Source organism: Calypte anna, chromosome Z (genome assembly GCF_003957555.1).
Source record: "Calypte anna isolate BGI_N300 chromosome Z, bCalAnn1_v1.p, whole genome shotgun sequence".
Taxonomy (NCBI): Eukaryota; Metazoa; Chordata; class Aves; order Apodiformes; family Trochilidae; genus Calypte; species Calypte anna.
Genome location: NC_044274.1, coordinates 26,219,776 through 26,244,750, shown reverse-complemented (window position 1 = coordinate 26,244,750; position 24,975 = coordinate 26,219,776). Strand labels below are relative to the sequence as shown.

Below are 24,975 nucleotides of genomic sequence, written 5' to 3'. Positions count from 1 at the left end.
TGTCCCTGCAGCAGTTGGAACGAGGTGATCTTCAAGGTCCCTTCCAACCGAAACCATTCTGTGGTTCCATGATTTATACAGGTCTGAAAAGATTATTTTTAAGAGTTGGGAAAGCATTAAAGCTCAGACCTTACTCTTAATCCCTTCACTTTCCACTGACTGTTTTCCATAACAGGCACTTACAAACTGGTTTAGCAGAAGATAGACTGAGATCACAAATCCCTTCTCACATACCAGCAAAGCACTCCCAATTGGCAATAGCTTTTGATCAGCGTTTATTTGTGCTGTGTTTGAATCTGACTCAGAAGTGTAACCAGCTCTGCAACCAGTTACCTAATCCACTAAGAGAATGCGGTAATTTTTATATTCCAAAATAATTCAAAGCAGCCTCTCTTTATGTTGGCTTCAAAACAAAACTAATATAGTTATTTATTGGTATTTTTTTAGAAGAATGTCATCAGCACATAAACCCCTTGATAACTGTACCTTCTGCAGTGTTAAAATTATTTTCACTGGTGACATTATTGAGGTATTTTATACTCTCCTCCCATTTCTTTCTGAAGAACAAAGACAACAAAAAACAAAGGACCATCTTTAGAATCTTTAACTATTGCTCACCTGTGCTTTTGCCAATTTCTTTTCCAACAGTTCCCGTTCCCGTTCTGTTTGTTGTAGACGTCTGTTAAGTTCAACTATGTCTCCCTTTAATGACGCCAGGGCTGCTAAATGAAGCTAAAAGACAAAAAGAAAGACATATTAAGCATTACACAGCAGCACCATTTGGAAGATTCAGTGTTATACAATACCTAGAATATATGTGCATTTCTGTAGTAGCGAATAGCAAGTTTAGAACAAAAAATGTCTAGAAGAAATTCACATGCTACTGAATACTTTTTATGTGGAATATTACTCTCTGAACAACATACACATTACTTCATCAGAAAACACGTTGTAAGGATAAATAAAATGAAGTAGAATTCAACTGGAAATGTGTAGATTACTTTTAACATTAGTTTAGTAGGAAGTAATTTGGACTGACTCAATATTCATACTATTAATAAGGTTTAGCATGTTTTGATGGCTTTTGACATAGAGAGGTTATTAGTTTGGTGAAGGGAATAACACTGTAGATAGGATTCCATTTTTATTTTGCAACTCCACTTCAAACTCCTGGTCTGTAGTTGTCCTCTGCAGTCCCACATCAGTGAGTTTCAATGATTACAATTTACTGCAGCCACACATGAAGAACCAGAATTGCTTTTCTGTCTGCACTAGGTCATTTTGATGAAAGATCCTTTCTACATTTAGCTTACAGCATGTGGACAGAGTAGCAAACTAGGATAACTAACATCTAAATTACATTAGCATTACATTTCCTAACTCAGAAATCAAGAACACTTCTTAGAAGCATCCTATGCTTGTAATTCATTCACACTCCTTTCCTATTCTTAAATACCCCATTCATCATCCCTCTGAAAGCATCAGCTAAAATTAAACCTTCACTATGACAACCCCATTCAAAAGATCCAGGAGGAAAAATTAGCCACTAATACTGAAGTTCTTCTTTGTAGCACTAAAGAAACAACTCCAAGTTCTACTGAGTGAGAAAACAAAAGTGACATTTCACACTAGAGCAAGTAACAGCAAACACTGCTCTGCTGCCAAGATTCAGACTGGAACACATTACAGTTCTACAGCAAGTTTCAATCCTTCACTTCAGCCTCTTTCATTTTACTGGGTGGGTCACTTTTAAGTTATTTTCCTTGTTTGATTTGCTGTCAGTCTGTTAATACGTCCTACTTTGATAACAATTTTACCTTTACAATACTGGAAACCAGCAAAATCATAGGTGTTTTAATGTTTTGATGTGTGAAAGCAGCTGTACGACAACAGAGACTAAATCATTTGGCAGCTGCTCCTTCAAATTACAGTATTCCCATTCCTACTAGAGAAAAGGCCACCTCTGGCTTGAAGGTAGAAAACATAATTTCAGAAAGATTTTGGGATGTGAATTCTGCAATTGTAGGTGCTGTGTTCATAGAAGCGACGGACATCACACTTCGAGTTCAGTCAAAAGCATTTTTATGTCAGCTACAAAACATCTTATACATGTATGTTATTTATTTCAATACAAATATAAACATAAACAATTCTATGTTGCAGTAGGTTTAAGATTCTCAAGGCAGCCTAGTTTTTCAAGTGAAAAAACAGTGATTCAGGCCTTCTACAGGCATATGTTACATAGCTTCTTTCAACTATGAATGCTGAAATCTCTTCCTAAACCCAGAAATACCAAGTATTTTTAAGTATTCTTGACCTTCAGCAGAAGGCCTTCCTTCTACCACAAGAAACTATGCATTGGTTTTGCAGTGGTGAGAAACAAGAACCAGCCTAATTGTGCCAATATGCTCATTACCAACTTGCAATTTTCAGGAAAATTGATGAAATTTTAAGCCAATGTTTCACTTTATTCCCTTAACAGAGTGAAAGTCTGGCAAGCATGGCAACGAAGCTTGTTTGCCAGGCCCTTCACCACAGCTTTCAAATAGTACATGAAAAAATGGCTACAGTTCTCTAAATTGAAGAAAACAATACTACATAGTCAAGTAAGTATAATTACCTTTCATACACTGTAATTAAATAATCACCAACTGTGGCTGTAATTAAATACTTGACCAGTAATGTCCATACACATGATGCTGTAATATAAAAGGACACTGCTTATTTATAAATCTCAACAAAAAGCAACCTGTTTTCTGAACAGTGGAATGAAGGAGACAGACTTCCTATGGATTTGTCTTTGTCATCTTCCCACACTGCAGTCAGGTCAGTTCTTCACATCCCTTGGAACACCCAGAATTGGTTAGAATATAGCTTGAATTGTGTCCAGTTTTACAGGAATACTGCTGCCTGGCCTGGCAGCTCCTGGCAAACAGGGATAACTACTACATGACATATAAATCAGTCTATTTAACACAAGGTCTTTCTTCTCCAAGTAACCAAAGGATTTCTTTACTAATTATAAGGAAATTTTACTGAATCCTTCACTAGGCAAGATTATCTTTTCCTGCCATAAATAGGACAAGTCCATAAAACAATTTAAAAAAATAAATTTGCTGAAAGGGCAGACTAGACAACAGGAACATGTTCCAGTTCCACACACATACCCAGTGAACACAAAAGTGAGTCAGACACCAGTGGTGCCTCCAGCTACTACTGCAATACATCATATGCTGTGTATTCTTGGCATAGCCAAGCTCTCCTCCCCAATTCCTTAAAAAAGGTAGTACGAAGTATTGCTGCATCTTCCCTTAGGGTGTGAGCATTCCCACAGACCATGCTTCCCCGTGTGTTTGTATAACACACCACAGGCTGGGAACTTGAACACAGATCTTTGGATATTGCTGTTAACACAAACAAGGAAACATCTGAGCAAAGAGCTACAGTCAACAATAAAAACATTCATTGTGAGAAAAAAGCTCTCACGTGTAGAATTCAAATTTAGTACTCCAAACTATTAAAGCTTGAAAGATTTCATTTAAAAATCTCAACAGGAAGGCAGTAAATTAGTCACAATCATTACTCTGCAGCACTGGCTCACCATGGGATATGACAACTGAGAGAGGAGGATGGAAGGTAGCCATATGGCATATTGTTTTTGCTTCTCCTCTCAGCAAACAGTGATAGACAAGGTAGAAGTAACACTCATAACAGACATTTGTAATTCAAGGTGAGCTGCCTCTTTATGACATAAGCTTAGGAAACAGATGAAAAACTCAGTACTTTGTAAAAATTAACATAGATTTCTGTCTGTACAATGTATTGGTCTGGACCTTTAAGCAACAGCTCCCACGGAGAACTACTTTATACAGAGAAAACAGTTCTTTGAGAAAGACAGTTTTGTTCATGAACTTTATATTGACTTTATATACTGAACTTTATACACCTAGTATTGAATCACAGCACGTAAAAAAACCCATTTGTGATGCCAGTGCACCCAAACTGTCCCAAGGGACAAGTAAGGACAATACATGCAAGAGCAATGACTGAAAAGGGATCAAGACAAGTCAAACGACTTACTTCAAGTATCATCCAATTTAGTAAGAATTCTTTCAGAAAATAAATTAAATACATACAAATAAATAAATAAATACATCATGTATCTTAGCTTAGGAGCTGAAATTTCGATGAAATTTTCTGCAAGGACAACAACAGACTGCTTCCTGAAACATACATACACCCCTATTTATACTGAATACTACCCTGCCAGGTTTTCATATATTTAATATATGACAGTTATTATTATTTATTATAGGTTATTATTAACAGAAAATAATGAACTGTGCATAACATACTATTTTTAAAATGCAAACCACTGTCCATCTAAGTTTTGAAAGATACAGTAACTAAAATGAAACAAACACATAAAAAACCAACAAAAATTCCAAACAACAAAACAAACAAGCTTAGATAAAGAAAGCTTCTGACCTGTCTTCCAGCCAGCCTCCTTTATGACTGCAGTCTCCTCCCCATTACACCTGCCTCTACAAAAATCTCATACAATAGTTCAGATGTGATTTAATGATGTATATTTGCACAGTGCTTTAAACACTGCTGGGCTTTGTTAAATATTCTGTGTAGGTACAATTCAAAACAGTATTTGCTGGCAGTCAGGTTTCTCAGAAGTGTTAAGGAAAATAATTAAAAAAGCAAACAGGATAGCAATGGGAACTGAATGCCTAAGAAGCAAGGGACTACTGACATGTCCATGCCACATACTGCTTGAACTATTCTGATGCCTTGAACAAATGAAGAGAAATATGTCAAGGGCAATGAAAGAGGATGGTGAAAAAATTACAAGCTAAGGTTAAAGCACTGCAAAGCAGAAGAATTACTTGTATACATAGCATTTTCCCCTGCCATTATGAACTGTGATTCTCACCACTAAGTTTGATCAACATTTGATTTTAATTTTCCCTCAGCTGTAACACCAGGCTAATTAAACCATATTGCTAAAATTGGTTGTACTCATTGCATACGTCTGCTATTCTCAACAGAGAAATCATGGTAAAGAGCTCAGCACACCCTTCTCTGTGAAACTGAAGAGCTAATCTTATCTTTTTCCTCCATTTCCTGTCTTCCTTGGCTACAGTACTGCTGCAGATCAGATTGGGGACAGACACTCAGAAATCCAACCTTTCACATACCAACCAGATCATGGTAAGGAGTTACCAAACCATGTACAAAAAAGTGCAATTTATTTGATATGTATCCTCTGTGACTTACTACTAAACTTCTATCATGGGAGAAGGCTCAGAGGAGATGAGAAAGGGAGAGGCACCGGTGAAGCTCAGGGAATGATGCAGGCTGGGACTGATCACAGATGGTGCAAAGAAGCTGACTTGATCTCAGCACCAAGTGGACCTGACCTGAGGGTGGTCTTCGCTGTCACTAGTGGAGTAGATCAGCTACTGTTGTACAGATTTCTACATTTCCCTACATTGATTAAAAAAGCGTCTCCCTGAGCTAGCGAGGCCAGCAAAGGGAAATGTATGTGTGGCTGAGCAAAGCATAGCATAAAACCTCCAGAAAATTAGCAAAATAATTTCAAAGAGAGCAATGCATGTGAGCTGGCTTCAATCCCAGATGCCTTTCAAGCAGGACATGTGACAGTGACATTGAGCACTGTGACAGTGAGCATATAACAGAAACAGGTAATGGGAACTACATTGAACTGCTTATTGCAATTGCTATACACTGCTACGTGTTACTTAGATTTGTTTTGTGTTCCCAGTATGTTTTCTATCACTCTGCTAAGTAAGAAATCTCACGCAACACCAACTGCCTTCAAAAGAAGTAATTCTGATATTAAACACAACACCCCCATGCACAGAATATTTAAATAATCCAAAAGAATATTATATATGAAAGAATAATATTAAATATATATAATAAATATAACAATATAAAGTAATAATGTATGTTGTTTATATAATATTTATATGTAAGATTAATATCTAAAAGAACCTGATCAGAGAGAACCCGGATGCAACATCCACCCTCTTTTTTATTTCCCGTTTGCATTTTGCATGGTTTAATGCAAATGGCCCACAAAACAGACATTTATGTATATAGCTATTACTTATTTTAGTGACAAGCAATATACACAAAAACACCTCATCAAATATTCAGAATGGTCTCTAAAAACTTCCAGTTTTCTGTATGACACTGGATACTACACTGGATTTGAAAACACACACTGCTTTATAAGATGAGATGGGAGATACATAGTATAGCATGGAAAATAGTCATAATGACAGCTAAAACTGCAGAAAGTGGAAAACAACAACAAATGCCTATACACTATTTTCTGACACTGTTCTTCAAGAGAAAGAGGGAAATAGAACTGAAATCTACAACTGGTGTTAAGGAAATAATGCTGGTTTTGTAAGTTCATAATAAAAACCATATTTTAAGAAACAGAGCAATAAAACTTTGCAAGGATTTTTACTTCAAGAATCTTAATGCTGTGATTGTGCTATGCATTGCTAACTTTCATCAGTGGCCTAAGTATTCAGTATCCAAATCAGGCCAGGAAAAGCTTAGACAATACTGGCACCCATCTGCTGAGATGAATAGAGAACCTGCCATGCATTGCAGATATACTTAAGCTATGTAATAAGGGTATAAGAAGAAGAGCTTACACAGAAGAAAAAAATATGAAAAAAATTATAGCACAGATTCACATAACCAGGAACTACCTTTAAAAAATATTTCAAACTAAAGGAGAAACCAGGCAGTGCCTGAAAAGCTTTCTAAGTGACGAGTTAAAGATACAAAAGTTCTGTTAGACATCTGCTATACAGAGAAACACAAAGGCGTTGTCTAGTTTACATTTATCAGGAGCACAGATCAGTATTACTTACAAATAATATGCTTACTTAGAGTGACTGTTACATAAATGTGTAGCTACTCTCAACAAGTTTTCTTCTCAGTCTTACACAATTTTCATGCCACATTTTTATGGTCCAAGTGATAAATTATAAGTGAAGTCCAATTCTGTGAATTTATTGACAAGATGAAGTGGAAAAACTTAAAAGAACAATCACCTCCCAGAAGCAATGGCAGGACAGCTTGATATTCCCTCGACAATTTCAGTCATATGATCTCTGGAGCACAGCCCTGAAATACCACAGTCAACAGCCCTTTAAGTAATTACCTAAGGCAAAGTCAAAATGACCAGAAAAGCTGCACCACTGAGTTGCTGGATGTGTCTAGAAACATGCCGAGAAACTGTAACAGCCACATGCTCATAAAAAGCCTACAATAAGAGTGACATAAAAACCAGACATTTTGTGACTATGCTGCTGAAGCAATTATTGTTATAGTAGACTAGAGCAGATAGTTACTTCATATGCTTGTGCAATACTAAACAAATAATGTGTCAACACAAGCCAGGACAACGTGTTCTAGAAAAATAAATATCAAGTGTTTGTTAGACATACTTTTATTCTGAAAAATCTGCACAAGATGTGTTCAACCTGTTACCTGTTTGCAGTATTTATAAAAAACTTGAATATTCTTTTTTTTTTTTTTTTTTTTTTAGACTGGATATTAGCACTTGCAGTCACTTGTGAATATTTAAAACAATTCCTTAAAACAGACAAACAAAATCCTCCCACTTTAATCACAGCAAAAAGTGTCACAAAATGAAAACGCACTACATGATTTTTCAAAAGATGTTATTGAAACAGGAAATCTAATGGTATTCTAGTGAGCAGAAACAGTTTTGGAACATATAACCAAATAAAATTTTTACCAAAAGGAAAAGAAGGGATGTAATAATGGTAAAGATCCCCATAGTTCTTGTGCTGTTTTTTAAACTTCTTTAGCAGAAAATTATTCTGATTTCCAAAGATAAGATTGTCATCTACCAACAAAGCTGTACTTAGAGTGATATAAGGATGTCTGTGTCCAGCATGACCCACATGATCTGCTGTCACAGTAACTACAGAAAAATAAAACTTGTATTGCCAGGTAAAATCAGCGATGCACCAAATCCAGCACTCTTTTTTCAATCGTAAGCAAAAATCTGATGCTTCAGGAAGGAAAAAAGCAATCAATGAAACTAAAAAAAACCCCACACATCCACCAAATCCATCAGCTAAGCACCCTAGAATGTACTTGACCAATTGTTTGAGAGAAAACGTCTTTCCAGCTTTTCTTAGTCAGCTCATGCCCTAAAGTACTCCATTAGAATGTCCATTATGTAGCTTCCAAAACTACAGCTCTAAAATGATTTTTAAACGCAGCTAAAGAACTTCAGAGCTCCCAGTTGTGGCAGCAAAATTCCCTGGGGGGAGCATCGTCTTGCTTAACAAAATAAAGACTTAGTTCAGCTCTTAACTATTTCATTGTAGCAAGATCAGCTGCATCTCTGACACCCTAATGTTCCCCTCTCTCTTCCTTTAAAAGCTCTTTACCGAGCTTTTGATGGCCACTCCTCCCAGATCCCCCTGCACCCACACATTCCTCAGAGTGAGTGGAGAACAAGCAGAGAACAAGTTGAGGTCTGCAGTTACCACCCAGCTTATAGGAAAGTAGTGGGTTTTAAGATGGTTTTGGATAGACAAGGCACAACTCGAGTGTTCATGATTTACAAGACATCCCCCACCCTTACATTCCTGGCTGTGTATCTCAGATTCATCTGTGCTGTTTCCAGTCCGGTGTCTCACTACTGCAAGGCAATTCTTAGCTCAAGTGGCAGTCGCCTAGGTTGAATTTGCGTTTTTAGGAAGATCTAAGTTGTTTTGCCTTGCAATCTTCACCATACAGCCAGTTCAAAAACTGAATGCACAACTTTTCCAAGGGGAATTCAGTTCCTCAAACTTAAAGCAAAAGCCTAGACAGCAAAATTACCTATGCTATTGTCAATTCAGTTCCTGCAGGAAGCTTCCACAATTTCCCTCTAGCTATGTGTCATAAACCTCTTATCTTGAAGTATTTAATAAGCAGGATCCAGTGCATTTTGACATTTCCAGACTTCTCAAGTCCTGCATCTTTTCATTGCCCTGTCTTTCTTATTACCTGCTCAATACACCACAAAAACACTGACTAATTTTACTGAAATCTTCGCAAATGGATGGCAAGCTTCAGGCAACGTGGCATTACTTTCTGTTGAGTTCTCCTACAATAGTAGATGCTATTCCTGAAAGCACAGTTTTAACAAATTAGATAGAAAGCAAACACTGTTGCAAAATACACCCTTGATACATCCCTCTGTGATGAATCAGCTGACTATGAATACTGGAAAGTAAGTACCTTCAAAAAAAAGGTTAGGAAGAGTTACTACATGGCTGTTAGAGGACTTTACAACAGAAAAAAATTAAAAGAAAAAAAATGCTTGGCTGGGCTTCAGTAACTATTATATGGGGTTTTATATTTAGAAAAAAATTCTTGATGAAACATTAAATAAAGAAAATTCTCAAGCATAAGTTCTCTCCTACCCTAACAAACTCCTTTCCTTCTCCAGACAGTACATAGCTCTATCAAAATAAGTTCTTGCTCTTCATGGTGTAAGTCACTTGAAATAAATATTATTGAATAATTCCACTTAAAACCTCTTCCTCTTCATAGAAAAACAAGAAAAAAATACTTCACAATAGTGAAAACTATTTTTTTCTGTGACACCAAAGTAGTGAGCTGGAAGACCGAGAAACTGAAAATGGCCTCCACTACTTTGCTGTCTTCCAGCTGATACCAGTTATTTGCACATTTGTATCTGATGCTGTCAGAAAACTTCAAGCAAGAAGAACAAGTTTGTGACTGTCTAAAGAACCTGATGGTGTACAAGTATATGGGACCTGATGGGACCCATCCATGGGTTCTGAGGGAGCTGGTGGATGCAGTTGCTAAGCCTCTGTCCATCGTATTTTGAGGTCATGGTGGTCTGGTAAGGTTCCCCCTGACTGGAAAAAAGGCAGCATACCCCTGTTTTTAAAAAGGGGAAAAAGGAAGACTCAGGGAACAACAGGCCCATCAGTCTCACCGCTGTGCCTAGCAAGATCATGGAACAGATCCTCCTGGAAAACCAGCTGGGGCACAAGGAGAATAAGGTGATGGGTGACAGACAACATGGCTTCATTATGGGCAAATCATGCCTGACCAATTTGGTGGTCTTCTAAAACAAGGCTACAGAGATGGTGGATAGTGGCAGAGCAACTGATGTAATCTACATGACCTTGTGCAAGACATTTGACACTGTCCCACGATCTCCTGCTCCAAACTGACACAATGTGGATTTGAGAGATGGAACATGCCTTGGGAAAATAACTGGTTGAATGGCTACACCCAGAGAGTTGTGGTCAATGGTTTAGTGTCCAAGTGGAAGCAAGTGATGAGTGGTGTTACTTAGGGATCAGTGGGATCAGTGATGTTTACCATATCTGTCAGAAAAAAAGGACAATGGCACAGAGTGTATCCTTAGCAAGCTTGCTGAAGATACCAAGATGCATTGTATGGATAGGGAAAGGAGGCAATCCAGAGGGATTTTGATGGGCTACAAAGGTGGGCATGTGCCAACTTAATGATGTTCAACATGGATGAGTACAACCCCAGGCACAAATACAGGCTGGAGGGAGAATGGACAGAGAGCAGCCCTGAGGAAAAGGACTTGAGGGTGGCAACAGATGAGAAGCTTGACATGAGCCACAAGTGTGTGCTTGCAGCAGAGAAGGACAACTGCATCCTGGGCTGCACCCAAAAAGTATGGCCAGCAGGGCGAGGGAGGTGATTCTGCCCCTCTGCTCTTATGAGGCCCTGTGCACCCTGGTCTAGTAGGACATGTCCCTGCCCATGCAGAGGGGCTCAATCTCAATCTTAAAGTCCCTTCCATCCCCAACCATGATTCTATGAAGATTTCTGCATGATGCCTCAAACTCCCTTCTGATGTCAACTGCCTTTGGAAGGAAACACACAGCACACACATACACACTGTTCAGGAAATTCAATTGCATGATTTTTTTTTTCTTTCTGAGTCACTATGAGGCTTATATTTTAAGCAATGGAACCTCCATTGTACAAAGAACTGAAAAAGTCAAAATAAATACTGATAAAATGTTTATTATTGATTGCACTGGCACAGAAAAGTCTGCACAGCAGGCACATTTCAATCTGTTTTCTGAATAGGAATTTATGTAGTTTTTTCAGTATTTCAGTAACACTGGTGTGCATTAGTACATTTAGAGACATTTTTCTTTTGTTGTGCACTTTACTAATAATCCAACATGGTCTGTACAGTCAGGCACAGCATTTTGTTCAAGTGGCTCCATAGTTTTTCAGCCACTTATACAAATACAAAAGCAAATAGCTGTAAAATTTGCAGACAATCAAGTGTCTGCAGCATGACAAAACCATATTAGAACATACGTCAACTGGCAATAGGATTTGTAAAGACAGCATCAAAAGCAATTCAAACTACAAGTAGCCAGTAATGACAAATATGAAACTAACTGAACTAAATGTAATTATTGAAGTGGTTACCTTTCTAGACCAGTTCACAGCTCTGCACAAGTCATGGGTGCAAAAAGGTGTCTGGCAAATCCTAACGCAAGATTAAACCTGTTTCTCGTAACTATTCTTCCCACAATAATGTCCTTTAGGTTCTTTTTTATTTTAAGTTCAGATGCAGGAACTTGAGTAATATCCTCTTTCTTCTTTTTCAATTGATTTAAAGAAATCCTTTTTCAACAGGAAAAAGTGCATAACAGTTCTCTCAAATATCAGAAATTTCTGCAAGTGGAACAGCCTTTTTTTTAACGAGAGTCTTCCAGGTTTTTTTGTTTAAGAGTACTCATTTTATATGACCTCTTCCCTACTACATCTCTGAAAAATAACAGAAGTCAAGATCTATATGTTTTAGAGTGTCTATTGGACAATTTATCTTCATTCATATATACACGTACTCAAAGCTTAATTTCACTCAATGAAACTACAGATGCTTATAAGCAAAACTGAAAGCTTCAGTTAAAAATTCAAAACAGAAACTGCTCAAACATTTTGAGATTAATTTACGTAGTTCTTCCACCATTATGTGCCTATCTCTACCAAGCCCAAGGCAGCTTTGCTACCTATCTTGGATTCTGAATACCAAATTCAACCCCTTATTTCACCCATGCAATACTATTAAATAAACAAGAGTTGCACAGATATTTGAGTCCAGAGTTTAGTTCCATGGAAAGTGCACACCCCATGAGATTGTCATTCTCTCCTTGAGTGTAATTTTTTTTTGCTTTAAATCATCAAAAAATAACAAAAAAAAGCCATTACTAATTCTCTGAGGAAGCCAGGACAGCACAGGAAGTTACTTCAAACGCAATTAATAAAATACATATTTTATATTTATATCATACAAATGCATGCCCACATATGTACATATATAAAAAACCATCAGGGGTCACGGCAAGAGAAAATTTATAATTTAAAGGCATTAAATGTATCACACACAGCACTTAAAACTTCAAAATGTGTATATCCTTCTTATGATCACTTTCACTAGCAAACAGAGAAAATTAGCACAGATAAAAATCTATATAAGATTCAGTAAATAAATATTGGGCTATCTGCTGTCCATACTGGAACATTACTCTTATAAGGAATACAACACAGTATCTCCTTGTCTATTTAAAGTAGGGCAAATATTTTACTCATGTTAATTGTCGTGACAGAAAAGGATCAACACTGCATTAATCCATTTAACACATGGCTTACTTTTCAACACTCCACATTACTTAGGGGTAAACACTTGCTGATACCAACGCAAAAGCTGTTTTTGTTTGTTCTTCATAGAGCATGTTCCTCACTCATGTAGCATTTGTATACAGTATATGATGCATTTATCAAAGAATTTGGTAGAATGAAAGTGGAAGTTACTTTTTCCATATTCCATTGCTTCACCATTTCTGTAGCATGATCACTCACAATTCACGTGAAGAGTTACATTGCTGCATTATTTTAATTTACAATCACAAAAATAGTTTCTGTGGGCTCTAAAATCTTTACATATTAAAAAGTATTATCTTTAATGTCATCTTAATAATGAAATGATAATTTTCTCTGATGGTGCTAAATCCCAGGAAGTTGAAGGAGTAGGAACTGGGAACACATTTGTAACGCTTCCCTGGTAGTGCTTTGCATGTTCTGCACCCCGATAACTTTTGTCCCTTTTGATCTTCTTCATATCAGTCACGAATTTATGATGCTTTCACAAGCATTGTGAAAATATATACCCCTTTTCCTCCCTTATCATCTGATGCTGACATGCCTTAACCTACTGAGCGGAAGGTTCTTTCACTTTTGATCCTCCCTTTTGACTTTCTTAGGAGCATTCTGTTTTCACAGTGATGGTGTTAGACCCATTACAGCACTGAGGGACAGTGCTTGGCTGTGCAGCTGGGAAGGCTAACCTTTTTTTTGCTGTTATCAACCTAAATCTATACCTATACTACACCACCAGCCTCTGTTATATTAACACTTGGGTCACTCTGCCCTGTATGTAAGTAATCCTTGTGTTCTCAAGTATACCTCTGGGATGTATTCCATGGTTCTTTATACTGAACAGTTTGATGCTGATTTCCCCCTTCTCCTCACTTAACTGTACAAATTGTAGGGAAAAGTGTCTTCAGGAGAAAGCTGTAGCAAAGACATTACGAGTATCCTCTCTGTGAAGTACGTAGGCAGGCTTTTGCTAAAGCATTTCTGGGGCTTTAATGAGTATCTTCAGCCACAGAAGCACACAGCAGTTCAAAACGCAGACACAGGCATCTGCTGAAAGGTTTTGTGTATGAATACTGCCAACAACTACTAGTATTCAAGTAGGAACACAAGAGAACACCTCAGAGCTAGAGAAAGAGTCTGACTTCTAGGTGACAACATCATGGTATGTACCAGAGATTATAATTGCTCAAATTATTCATACCCTACATAGCTTTGAATAACTTGACTCTTGTATTGCTGATATCAATGAGTCAAACTCCTGTTTTCATTCGTACTTTGAGAAATGCCATCAGAAGAAGCATGCAGTTGTGGTGAATCACTGCCACATAAAGCCAGCATCCATACTCCACCTTCCACCAGAGCCGGCTAGCTCACGCCTTTAATGCAGTTGCATTGGTTCAGTATCCAAGCTACACATACACTCTATCATGTTGACTTAACTGTAAGCCTTAAGGTTCAAACAGAGAAGTCAAGGGCATGCAGGTGGCTGTGCCCTGTCCTCCAGACTGCAATTCCAGCTTGAACTTTCCCTTTCTTCCCTCCTGCCTGGTAACACAGCAACATGGAATTGTCATGGTTGGACTAGACCTCTAAGACCACCAGGTCCAACCATCAAACCAGGAAGGAAAAAAAAAAAAATCCTCTCTCAGAGATCCAGGCCTATGATATTTTTTTGTGTCTGTCCTTTTCTGGACTGTTTATTATGTTCCTTATGGACCACTCTTCTTCACCAAACTGCCTGGCTCACCACAGCATCACCCTGTGCAGCTGAGAGCAGGCAGTATGGCAGCTGTTTCCAACCAGTGCTGTGGACCAAATTAAGCCCCTCATTAAACTTCTCCCTCCTGCCCTCATGTACTAATGCAGCTATTTACCTATTTGTAGGGAGCAATTAATACTGTCACTGTTTGCAGGCATCACTCTTGCCTATTCCAGCTTCAATCCTGAGAATGCAGCTGAAGCAGCACTCTCAACTGATACACTTAAGTCCCAGAGAACATACAATCTTAAAATTTCTTTCCAGAAATTTAAGTTGATAGGCAGTTACTTTTAAAAAGATTCGGTGCAATGGATCAGATTTACAACAGCATGGGCCAAATATAGGATGTACTGGAAAAGAGAAGCAACAATGAAAAGGAACTTGGAGTTTCTTTTTTTTGTTTGTTTGTTTGTTTTTTTAAGCCTGCTCAAAACTGTGGAATGCTTCATGATTTAATTTAACTGAAATGCAGGTAATTCCTAAAATATATGCCAGAGAATTTTATAATATAAACTGGAAATCAAACTTTTAAATCCCCACTGACACAAATTAGCTTTTTTTAAAAAAAGTGAGAGTTGTAGAAAACTAGTATTATTTAAACTGTGATTAACTTTTCACAAGGATACTCTTACTCTGCACTGAGATGCTCATTCCTGCTCATTACAGCCCCACCCCCAATCTTTCTTAGTCTATATTTAAGCAACATAAAAGCATTTTGTCTGTTCAAAGAACCTACACAAGAAAGTGGTGCTGGCTACCCTTCATATACAGCCATTTTTCAGGCATCTCATCCAGTCCTCTGAAGCTGAATTTTACATAAAACTATCATTAACGCTATTACCTGAAACAAGCTGCACACAGTTGGTACAAGGCCTTATGTCCTATCAACACACCTTCACCATCACTGTTTCTTTACCTCTAACTCTGACAGGGGCCTGACTATTTTCAGATTGGAAGAAATCTCACTGCACAACGTGGCACTCATGGGGCAAACCCTTGGCAACACACAACTGATTCTGAAACATATCCTGAACTGTTTACTCAATTTCCCAAAGTGAACTTAAGGCTGTATTTGTTACTCTTTCTTCCAGCCATGCAGATGTTGAAATTTCTGAGGGAGTCAAGATCAAGGAACAAATTGAAAAAAAACCAATGCTTCCTTTTGAAGGAAGAATCCTTACCTTGTGATCTAAACTTAACACTTCAGAGTCAGTTCCATTTCATTCACTGAAGACATCTCAAAGCACTTTGCCAAGCCACTTGTCCAGTCTTAACCACTGGAAGGGTAAAGATTACACAAGCCATTGTTGATTTACTCTTACTTCAGCCACACAACAGTTTACATTCCTGCCTGACATCACTGCAAGGCAATCTAAGCAGCAGGAATCCAAATTCCCACTATAACAGAGGGAAAAAATAAAGTTGAATTTGACCCAGAAAAAGGGAGCAAGTAAATAATTTTCTTCTCTTATTCCAAGGTTTCAGAACTAGACAGTGTACCTAAAGGTCTGTGCCCCTCTTAGCAAAAACCTACCAATATACAGTATCAGTTAAAGGGTGGGTGGGAAATGGGTTGAGAACAGCCATGAGGAGAAGAGTCTGGGGGTGCTGGTTGATTAGAAACTCAACATGAGCTGGCAATATGCACTTGCAGCCCAGTAAGCTAAGCATATCCTGGACTGCATCAGAACTGTGGCCAGCAAGTCAAGGAAGGCAATTCTCCCACCCTACTCCACTTTCCTGAGATCCCCACCCAGAGTAATAAGTCCAGTTTTGGAGTCTCCAACACAAGGACATGGACCTGTTGAAGCTAGTCCAGAGGAGGGCCACAAAGACGATCGGTGGTCCAGAGCACCTCTCCTATGAAGACAGGCTGAGAGAGTTGGGTTTGTTCAGCCTGGAGAAGTCTCTGGGGAGACCTTGCTGTGGCCTTCCATTTCCTGAAGGGTGCCTACGGGAAAGCTGCAGAGGGCCTTTTTATAAGGGTATGTAGGGATAAGATGAGGAGGAAGAGGATAGATTTAGGTTAGACATTAGAAGGAAATTTTTGTGTGAAGGTGGTAAAACTGGCACAGGTTGCCTCAGGAAGCTGTGGATGCCCCTCTCTAGAAGTATTCAAGGCCATGTTGGATGGGGCTTTGAGCAACTTGGTCTAGTGTGAGCTGTCTTGCCCGGTTCTGTTGGAACAGATGATCTTTAAGGACCCCTCTGACCCCAACCATTCTATGATCATATATTGCTAGAGTAAAAAGGTATCAACCTCTGTTATGACACACTTTGAAAGAGCTTTTTCTAAGGCGTGGACTGAGCCAGAAGGTTTATAAAAAACGTATTTCATAAACTTCAGTCCTATTGTTCCCTCCCCACTTCAAAGAAAGAGTAATAACAAAAACTTAATTGCATGTACAGTGTGGTCCATCTGTCAAAGATATGTAAATTTCAGAGCAATTTTAAACGTTGCTACATCTGGTAAAATTTATGTGTGGGTAGTTTCTGAAGGAAGGGAGGTGAGGGGAAGGAAATAAAGGTTTCATCAGGTGTGTGAGATTCTCAAATTTATCTTATCAAATACATCCAGTAGAGTGTTTCTGTAAATGTAATTTGTAGTGATCTTTAATCCTGTTACTGAGATTTTCCAGTTGCCCAGTCTCAGTAGCGGAAAACCGGAGAAATTTATAATCTGCTTCTCTGAGGTCTGATCATGCACAGTTCATACACTCTCAAAACCTCCACTGAATCTCCCTTTATAAACGTACTATGAGACTAAAACAGTGTGCTTTGTACCAGCAGAACATTATGGAGTCTCCTTAAGGTGCTGGTGGTCAAAACTGGATTTCTATTAACCTGGTTAAAACTTTTTGCTAAGGTCTGTCTGGCAAAAGCATGGGATTCAAGGGTAAGTCGGCAAGAGTGCAACATGCAAGGTACCACAGGAGCCTTTCTCTGTCCCATCGTTCCCACTTTTCCACATTTGGCTAAGAATAAAAGCCAGTTTGGGCTGCTATTAGAAAACACAGCAGGAATGCTTATGTGCTATGACTGGGAGAGTTTTTTACATGTTAGAGTGGTTCAAGCACTCCAGTGCTGACAGAAGGTTCATAACACCTATATTATAGGTGTTGTGTAATATAGGTGTACAACACCTATATTATTCAGTGCTGCTGACCAGCCATATTCTGGGATCATCGGTTCTGCCTTCTTTTCCTTTTTGTACCAGTATGCAGAAACTGGTACATACAAAGCTCAAAGCTTCCTTATCAGGCTGTGTACAACCACCTAGGGAGACATTCAGTTGTAAAGCTTCCATATGTTTCCCCTGTAGTCACCCCCCCTTTTCCCTAAGGCTGTAATGGAAGGCTGTGTGAAGGCAGGCTGTAAAAGGTGCTATGAATTAGACCACCCTACTCTGAATTAATAAAGTTAAGTTCCCTGAGATTTATGTTAGATGCTTTTCTTGAATAAGGACATTAAGGGCTTTTCTTTTCTAATTAATAACAAATGTTCCATTACATTACAAAATCAGAAAATAAGACAGAGAACTGGAAAAGAATTCAAGAACCAGATGGCTTTAGGCAAGAACATTACACTTAAACATCTTGCTGCACAGCTCACGCACATTTTTGCAGTGTTAAAGAGTTCCAGCGTTATCCCATATCCCAGAACTACATACAGCAGGAGGTACAAACACAGCACAATCAGCCAAGGGAAAATCAGGTTTTGTTTTACATTTCATCTATGTAACTATCAATGGGCAGACTTGAACTGCCAATAAAAACTTTAGAAACTGTGAGAAATCAACCCACTCTTCAGCCACAGGCAGAATGTCTGCAGATGGGAATGTCCCTTCTGAAATCCCAGCAGGCTTTATGTCCTATGGCTTGATTTCTACATGAGCTGATTTTGGGTTTCTAATCCTTACACATGGGATGGAGATGTTTCTCCCACCAGTCTTAATCATCCACTTCAAAACTGTTACATCCTTCTCCAACAGCCTCCCCACAGACCATGAGAAGGCTGGAGACTCTTCCATGATCAGTGTGACAGAACAATTATTTAAAAATTATTACATTTTTAAATGTAGTAATTCAGTCACCCTTCATTTAAGTCGCTCAGCTAGGTAAAACCAAAGCAGCATCATGGCATTTAACTGATTAAATTTATACATTACACAAGAACCCTAACAACCAACCAAAAGCACCACCACTCCCATCTCCCCAAAACAACAAAAACCTCCAGGTAATTTAATATTCTTGAAGTCCAAGTCAATTACTCTGACTGTCCAAATAACACTGTCAGTAGCATTACATCCAGAAACTCCTGTATCATTGAAGACAGAGGTGTGAGGTACATTACCATCAACTCTTCTGAATTAAAGCCCTTGAACCCAACATGCTACTGGTGAAGGAACCTAAGGATTTTCTAAGCTGAGTCAGAAAGTAAAATTAGCAACGCTTAAACATCTTTGAGTGAGAAGTACTATATAAACACTTTACATAAGTGGGTAATGATATTTCTCTCCCTAGACAAGAATAAATAAGATTGCTTTTCTTTTGCAAACGTCAGACACGTCATGGCAGATCTGGCATGGGAAGCCAGGTGTTTCATTTCCCAAACCAGTGCTCTAATCATTTAACTATCTTGGTCCCCAGTGAATTTTATGAATATATTTTGGCAGGCACAACCTAGTGTTAACACTGCTTACTATCCTGTTCTGCTATATATGAATTATACACTACAGTACTTATATAAAAACAGTTCTCAGAAACTAATAAAACTCTCAAGTCAACATTCTATCTTTTTAGTGGAAAATGGCATGACATTGCCAGTTCTTTTGTGACAAATAATGGATTTTTTAGGACAACAAGAATTACCAAGCCTGTTTTGAAAGAGTAATTGAGAAAAGACATTTCATTCACATAAAATCACAAATGCACCTATGATTTTATCTGTCTGAAACAAAAACACAGGGGGAATGAAAGAAAAGCTGTTCTTGGTGTGCTACAATGAATATGCAAATGAGTAGGTTTTTTTCCCAAGATAGACATTAAAATTTAGTAACACTTTTTTGGAAATTGCATAGTAGGTATTAAAGTCAAGATACTCCAATCTGTCCTTTTTGAAGAGTGAAACAAGAAAAGCTAATGCAGCCCCCCTGTGCCAGAAACAAACAAAAAGAGATGTCATAGATCATCATCCTGTATCTTAAAATATCTTAATCTAGCAGCAATAACGCAGACAAGAAAGTAAACTAAGAAGGAATAAAGATACACACAAGCTACACTGAGCACTAGTGTCTGGAAGAGGGGACATAAAAGTAGCTGTCCACTATTTACAGTGAAGAAAGCAGGACCTCAGATGGTAACTGAAATAACATATACATTGTGTAAGTTCCAAGTTGGCCACATTTCATCGAAGCTCTGTAGTTCTTTCAGAAAAACCTGTTTTCAGTTATAAATTAATCACAGTAATGAGCAGTGTTGTTAAGACATCCTGGAAATAGATGACCAGCTGACAGATAAGTGTTCCTACCCTCATTTTAAAAGATGACCAAATTAGTTCTTTACAAAAAGTACTTATCGGTAGACAAACCCACATCTGCTGGTGTATTTACGAGGCATGTTTGGAAATGCAATTTGCTTGTCAAAAGATCTATGAAAGCAGAGCTAACCCAGTGTACTTACTGTTATTTAAACAGGGAAGCAAATCCTGAGACATGAACAATCTGGAAGATCAGCAGAGGTACGAGGCTGATGAATGGTACAGAACTCTAGAACGGTACGCATTGGATGGTGGGGTCTCTAGCTCAATTTCCTGCTCACAGCAGTCAAGATTGCTCAGGACTTTTTGTAAAGCTAGGTCTTGAAAACCTCCATGCATGGAGACCATGCAGCTTCTCTGAGTAGCCAGTTCCCTTGTTTGGCTGCTCTCATAGGGAAATTTTTTCCACATACATTCCATTAACTACCATTTCAAATTACTCTACCACTGTGCACCTAACCAAGAGACTGACCCTCTCTGTAACTACCCTGCTTTTCTTTTGCATCAAACTGAAGTCATCTGTTATTCAGACTGACCAAGCCTCTCCTCCAGCAGCCAGTGCTCCAGCCCCTGATGATCTTGGTAGCCCTTCACTGGACTCATCTTTGTGGTACTGGAATGGCCCAAACTGGATGCACAGCCATAATGGGTGTAGAAAATAATGGATCTAGATTACAAGGTACAACAGATTTAAAAACACAGTGGCTTTTATTTGTTAGCTAAACAGCTTCACCAATAATGTCCAGTTGCTGCTAAGAAGTAAAAAAAAAAAAAAAAAAAGCAAAAAAAAAAAAAAAAAAAAAAAAAAAAAAAAAAAAAAAAAGCAAAAAAAAGCAAAAAAAAAAAAAAGAAAGAAAAAAAAAAACAAGCTGTCCCAAGCACCCTTACAGAAATTCAATAAGGCTACAGCAGGAAGTAGCCTCACTTCCATCCTGCCACCACTGCTTTAATAACAAACAAACCAAAAAACCTCAAGTCAAACACCCAAACAAAAAAATGCTAGATGTTGCAACTATAGAATTCATTCAACTGTCAACCTTCAAGGGTCTCATTTCAAATTTAATTAACTTATACTTGGGTAAAAGCAATGACACAACATAGTACACATGGCTTAAGCTATGCAGAGGTATTAACTCGTGAATTTCATGTTATCAAACTTCAACACCTACAAAGGGAATTAGAAATGAACTAATGACATCGGCAAATAAGAGTAAACGGGGCAGTGATGGTACATACATCACTGAATACTCAGAAATAATATTAAAGACCTGCAAACACAGTCTGAAATTAAAGTGCAGTTGGAAAAAGGCAATACAGCATAAGAAAAATACATCAACAGTGAGTTAGCACAAAGGATGGCCCTGAGTGGGGTACAGGGAGTACATCAGCCAGAGAAAGAGCTGTCATTATGGAATGGGTCTTGTTAGGGAGTCAAGAAGATGACAGCTTTTGTCTGTGCAGCTCAGGTAAGATGACATCTGGAATAATCCATACAGTACTGAGAAACTGAATACCAAGTAAAGACTGATGCACTAAGGGAAACCCTGAAGAAACAAACAAAATGTTAGAATAATAAAGGTACTGACATGATTGATTTGTGTGATCGTTTATCTACTCTCAGCTGCCATCTTCATCACAACAGATTTGTGCACCTGTGAGCCATGCAAAGTTGAGATGCACAAACCAGGTAAGGACAATGATCAGCTAATCCCAGGGCACGGACCCAATCAGAAAATGCATTTTTGGCCCACAAGAATTTAGATATGGAACTATAAGAAAGGGATGTATTTCACTATTATTTTCTGACTATATCATTATTAGGAATTCAAACAATAATTTCCATTATTTAAAACATGTTGAAGAGCTACACTACACAGTAGCAGTGGACACAGATATACACAAGGTATACAGAGCACCAGTGTTAGAAACAGAAAAGAGAGAAATACTGCACCAGCTGCAGTATTTCTGTGGTCCCTGACACAGTTAGTGTTCTATGATGCCTTTAAAAATTGTCTTTGCATTTAGTCCTATTAATTTCTTGTCTGTAGAACATCAAAGCATATATGAAAACAAATAAAAGGAAAAATAGTTCCTCCCAAAAAATGGAAGTACAGAGCTACCCTTTCCCTAAAAGCCTTAAAAAAAATGTAACTCACATTTAGAACAAAATAAAATTTAGCAGTACAACTAGATTTATATTAACAGACAGCTTGTCTTAAAATTTATGTCTGGTAAGAATAAAAGAATTGTGCCTGAATTCTCTAGAAGAGACATACTTCTCATAAATGAGCAACACTGCAGGAAAGCACATAAATAAATTAACTAGATGCGTAGTATAGTTTTAGTTGGCATTCTTGCATTAGGTTAGCATGATTTCCAGCTCGCTGCAGAAGATACCCTCAGCACATCTGCTCTTTGGATTCTCCCCCTGGTCCAGCTGTGGAGTAGGGAGCAAGAAACAGAATGGGAGCTTGGCTGCCAGCGGGGTGAACCCACCAGTGCTCTACAGCACTGAGCAACCCAGTGTATTCCCAGCTGGGAGAATCCCCATTGCTTCCAGCACTTTGATCCTCTCTGCTCTTCCAACTGCACTCCAAAGACTAATTTAATTTCACTGTGTGATTACAATGACAGGTAATCGTACATTTAATAACCGAAAAGATGTGTTAATCCAGCCTGTTAAAATGAACTTTCCAAAACCTAAATGAGATGTTACATAACTCACTGACACACAGAAAAAAGATTGTGCCAGAGGAGGAAACTTCAACAGGTAGCTAAAAATAGCTTTTAAAAAATGAGGGAATTCACTTCCAAATGAGTGGTTCTGACTTTACTGCTTTCATGATGGCTATAATCCAACTCAGCAAGAATGAGGTTTGCTTCTGCAGATCTGACTATGGCACAGCTAATTTCAAAGCAAAGCAACTTGCAAAATAATCAAATAGGAATCTCTTCCTTATTCTGTAATGACCAGAACACCGAGTGATTTACAGGTATAGCATATAGGGGACACGCACACTCAGAAGTCATCTGAAATGAGTTTTACAATTTCCAGAAGATTCCTCGTGTTGGGAGTGAAAACTGCTATAAGTCCATGGCCACAGAACTTCTTCCAGATACTTTACAATTAAAACTGTGTTTTTTATGGGAGCTCTGCTGGAAGAAAAAAAATGGACAAAAATTATAGCAAAGCTAGCAGTCAAATATAGAGGAAGACAAGAAAACTCTGCTTAGTGAGCGAGCCCAGGAAATTCCATGACCACTAGCTTTGGTTCTTAGCCAAGAACATGGCACTAGTCTTGCAACAGTGCAACAAATCCAAGCATCAAGATCATGGGGACAAACACAGCCTTCACTGTCAGAGAATGGCATTTCTTTCTCCTTCTGAAAGGCTTCTCCAGAACAGAGTAAGACTCTCAGCCAAGCTACTTCAAGGAAACACCTGTTTCCTCACTCCTCATGAACATTCTTCGTAAGACACTACAAAACTCAACAAGCCACAGTTTGAGTTCCTTGTTATAATAATCCCTTCAATGTGTACCTACACCTTCATATACTTCGGCAAATTGATACTGCTGCTTCACACCTGCATTGTGCTTGGAGTAAGTCCCACATTCTACTTCCCACTTGTGTCTTCTGTCTACACTGACAAAAAGGAAGCTATCAATGATCTGTCTCTTTGCCTGATCTCTGTTTTCCTTGGAGTGGGAAAGACAGACTCAACAGCAAGACAGAAGGGCTAACTCTTCGTGTTTCACATCGAAATTTTTCCTGAACCTTAGTATTTCTTACTCACCAGTGTTTCTACCTATAGGTAAAGACATGACTTGCTCTTTGGGCATCTTCACTGTTCTAATTCCCCCAGAATATCTAAAACATCATAGAAGAATGCTATTGTCTTCACATCCTAGCCTGTAACAGCTTTCAAAACATCTCCATTGTCTCTGTGAATTTTTTTACCCTTTCTTCACAGCGGTTTTATTTGGGTGTTGATAGAGTTGTATGGGGATAGGCTTACTTTTGCCTGTTTTTTGAATTACAGAAGTCCTCCCATACAGGAGGAAAAACAGCTGTGAGGCAAGCAGAACTGCAACAGATTTCCCCAAATTTAAATCTGAAAACTAATGGTGTAAAAATAAATGCAGCATACCTACATTTGGAAAAGGAGAAAAGTGATCCTCATGAAAAATAAGCTATCTGCTACTGGGCTGTGATCTGTCAGTCTTGGTCTCTAGACCAAGCTTGCTTCTGCTTCCTCAGAGCATCCTGTCCATTGGGAGGTGAAACTTATTCCCCTTCTGAATGAAAGACTGTGTGAACAACTGACTACGGGTGTTAATAAAAGACAGTCTGAAAGAGCATGTGAGCAAGCAAGAGTGTCAAGAAGTACACATCTTCCTCTCCAGACACAGACAAATGGCAGCTGCAATGTGATGAATTCATACAAGGAAGAGGAAGAATGCACAAGAGGAAGGCCTGTGCAAGTGACTGAACATTTAGACCACGCATCCTAGCTCTTTGTTCACTTTGCTATAGTGTTACACAACGACAAAGGGATGGAAAGGGAGGTGTCTAATCACAACAAGAATGTGTATATTCAGCTGTAAATGGAGGATTTGCCACAATGGATGAGAAAACCAACTTGAGCTGTTGTCTCTACTGCTAGTGAAAATCTTGCTTTTCACACAAAACAAGATGAATAAAATTTATGTAGTTAATGAACTACTCTCCATGGAAAGTGAAAATTATTCTTTATTCTCTACTGCATTTGGGCTGAGGTAACCTATACTATGCCACCTTTTAAAACTGAGCAGGATTAGACAACATACTAGTAAAAATAAGAACACCTGAGTCTTTCTGTGGAGCAGCTGTCCTTGTGATACCAATGAAGAAAGTGAATAATG

At 38.4% G+C, this 24,975-nt stretch overlaps 1 protein-coding gene across 2 annotated transcripts in view; it reads right to left on the bottom strand.

Annotated features, from left to right (window-relative positions):
• The window catches only part of MCC (MCC regulator of WNT signaling pathway), a 184,897-nt gene that overhangs the window by 64,378 nt on the left and 95,544 nt on the right, over nucleotides 1-24,975 (bottom strand). For both annotated transcript variants that reach the window (XM_030467894.1, XM_030467896.1), the window contains one exon: nucleotides 619-732. In XM_030467894.1, coding sequence (XP_030323754.1) covers nucleotides 619-732 — 114 coding nt within the window. The remainder of the gene's footprint in view (nucleotides 1-618; nucleotides 733-24,975) is intronic.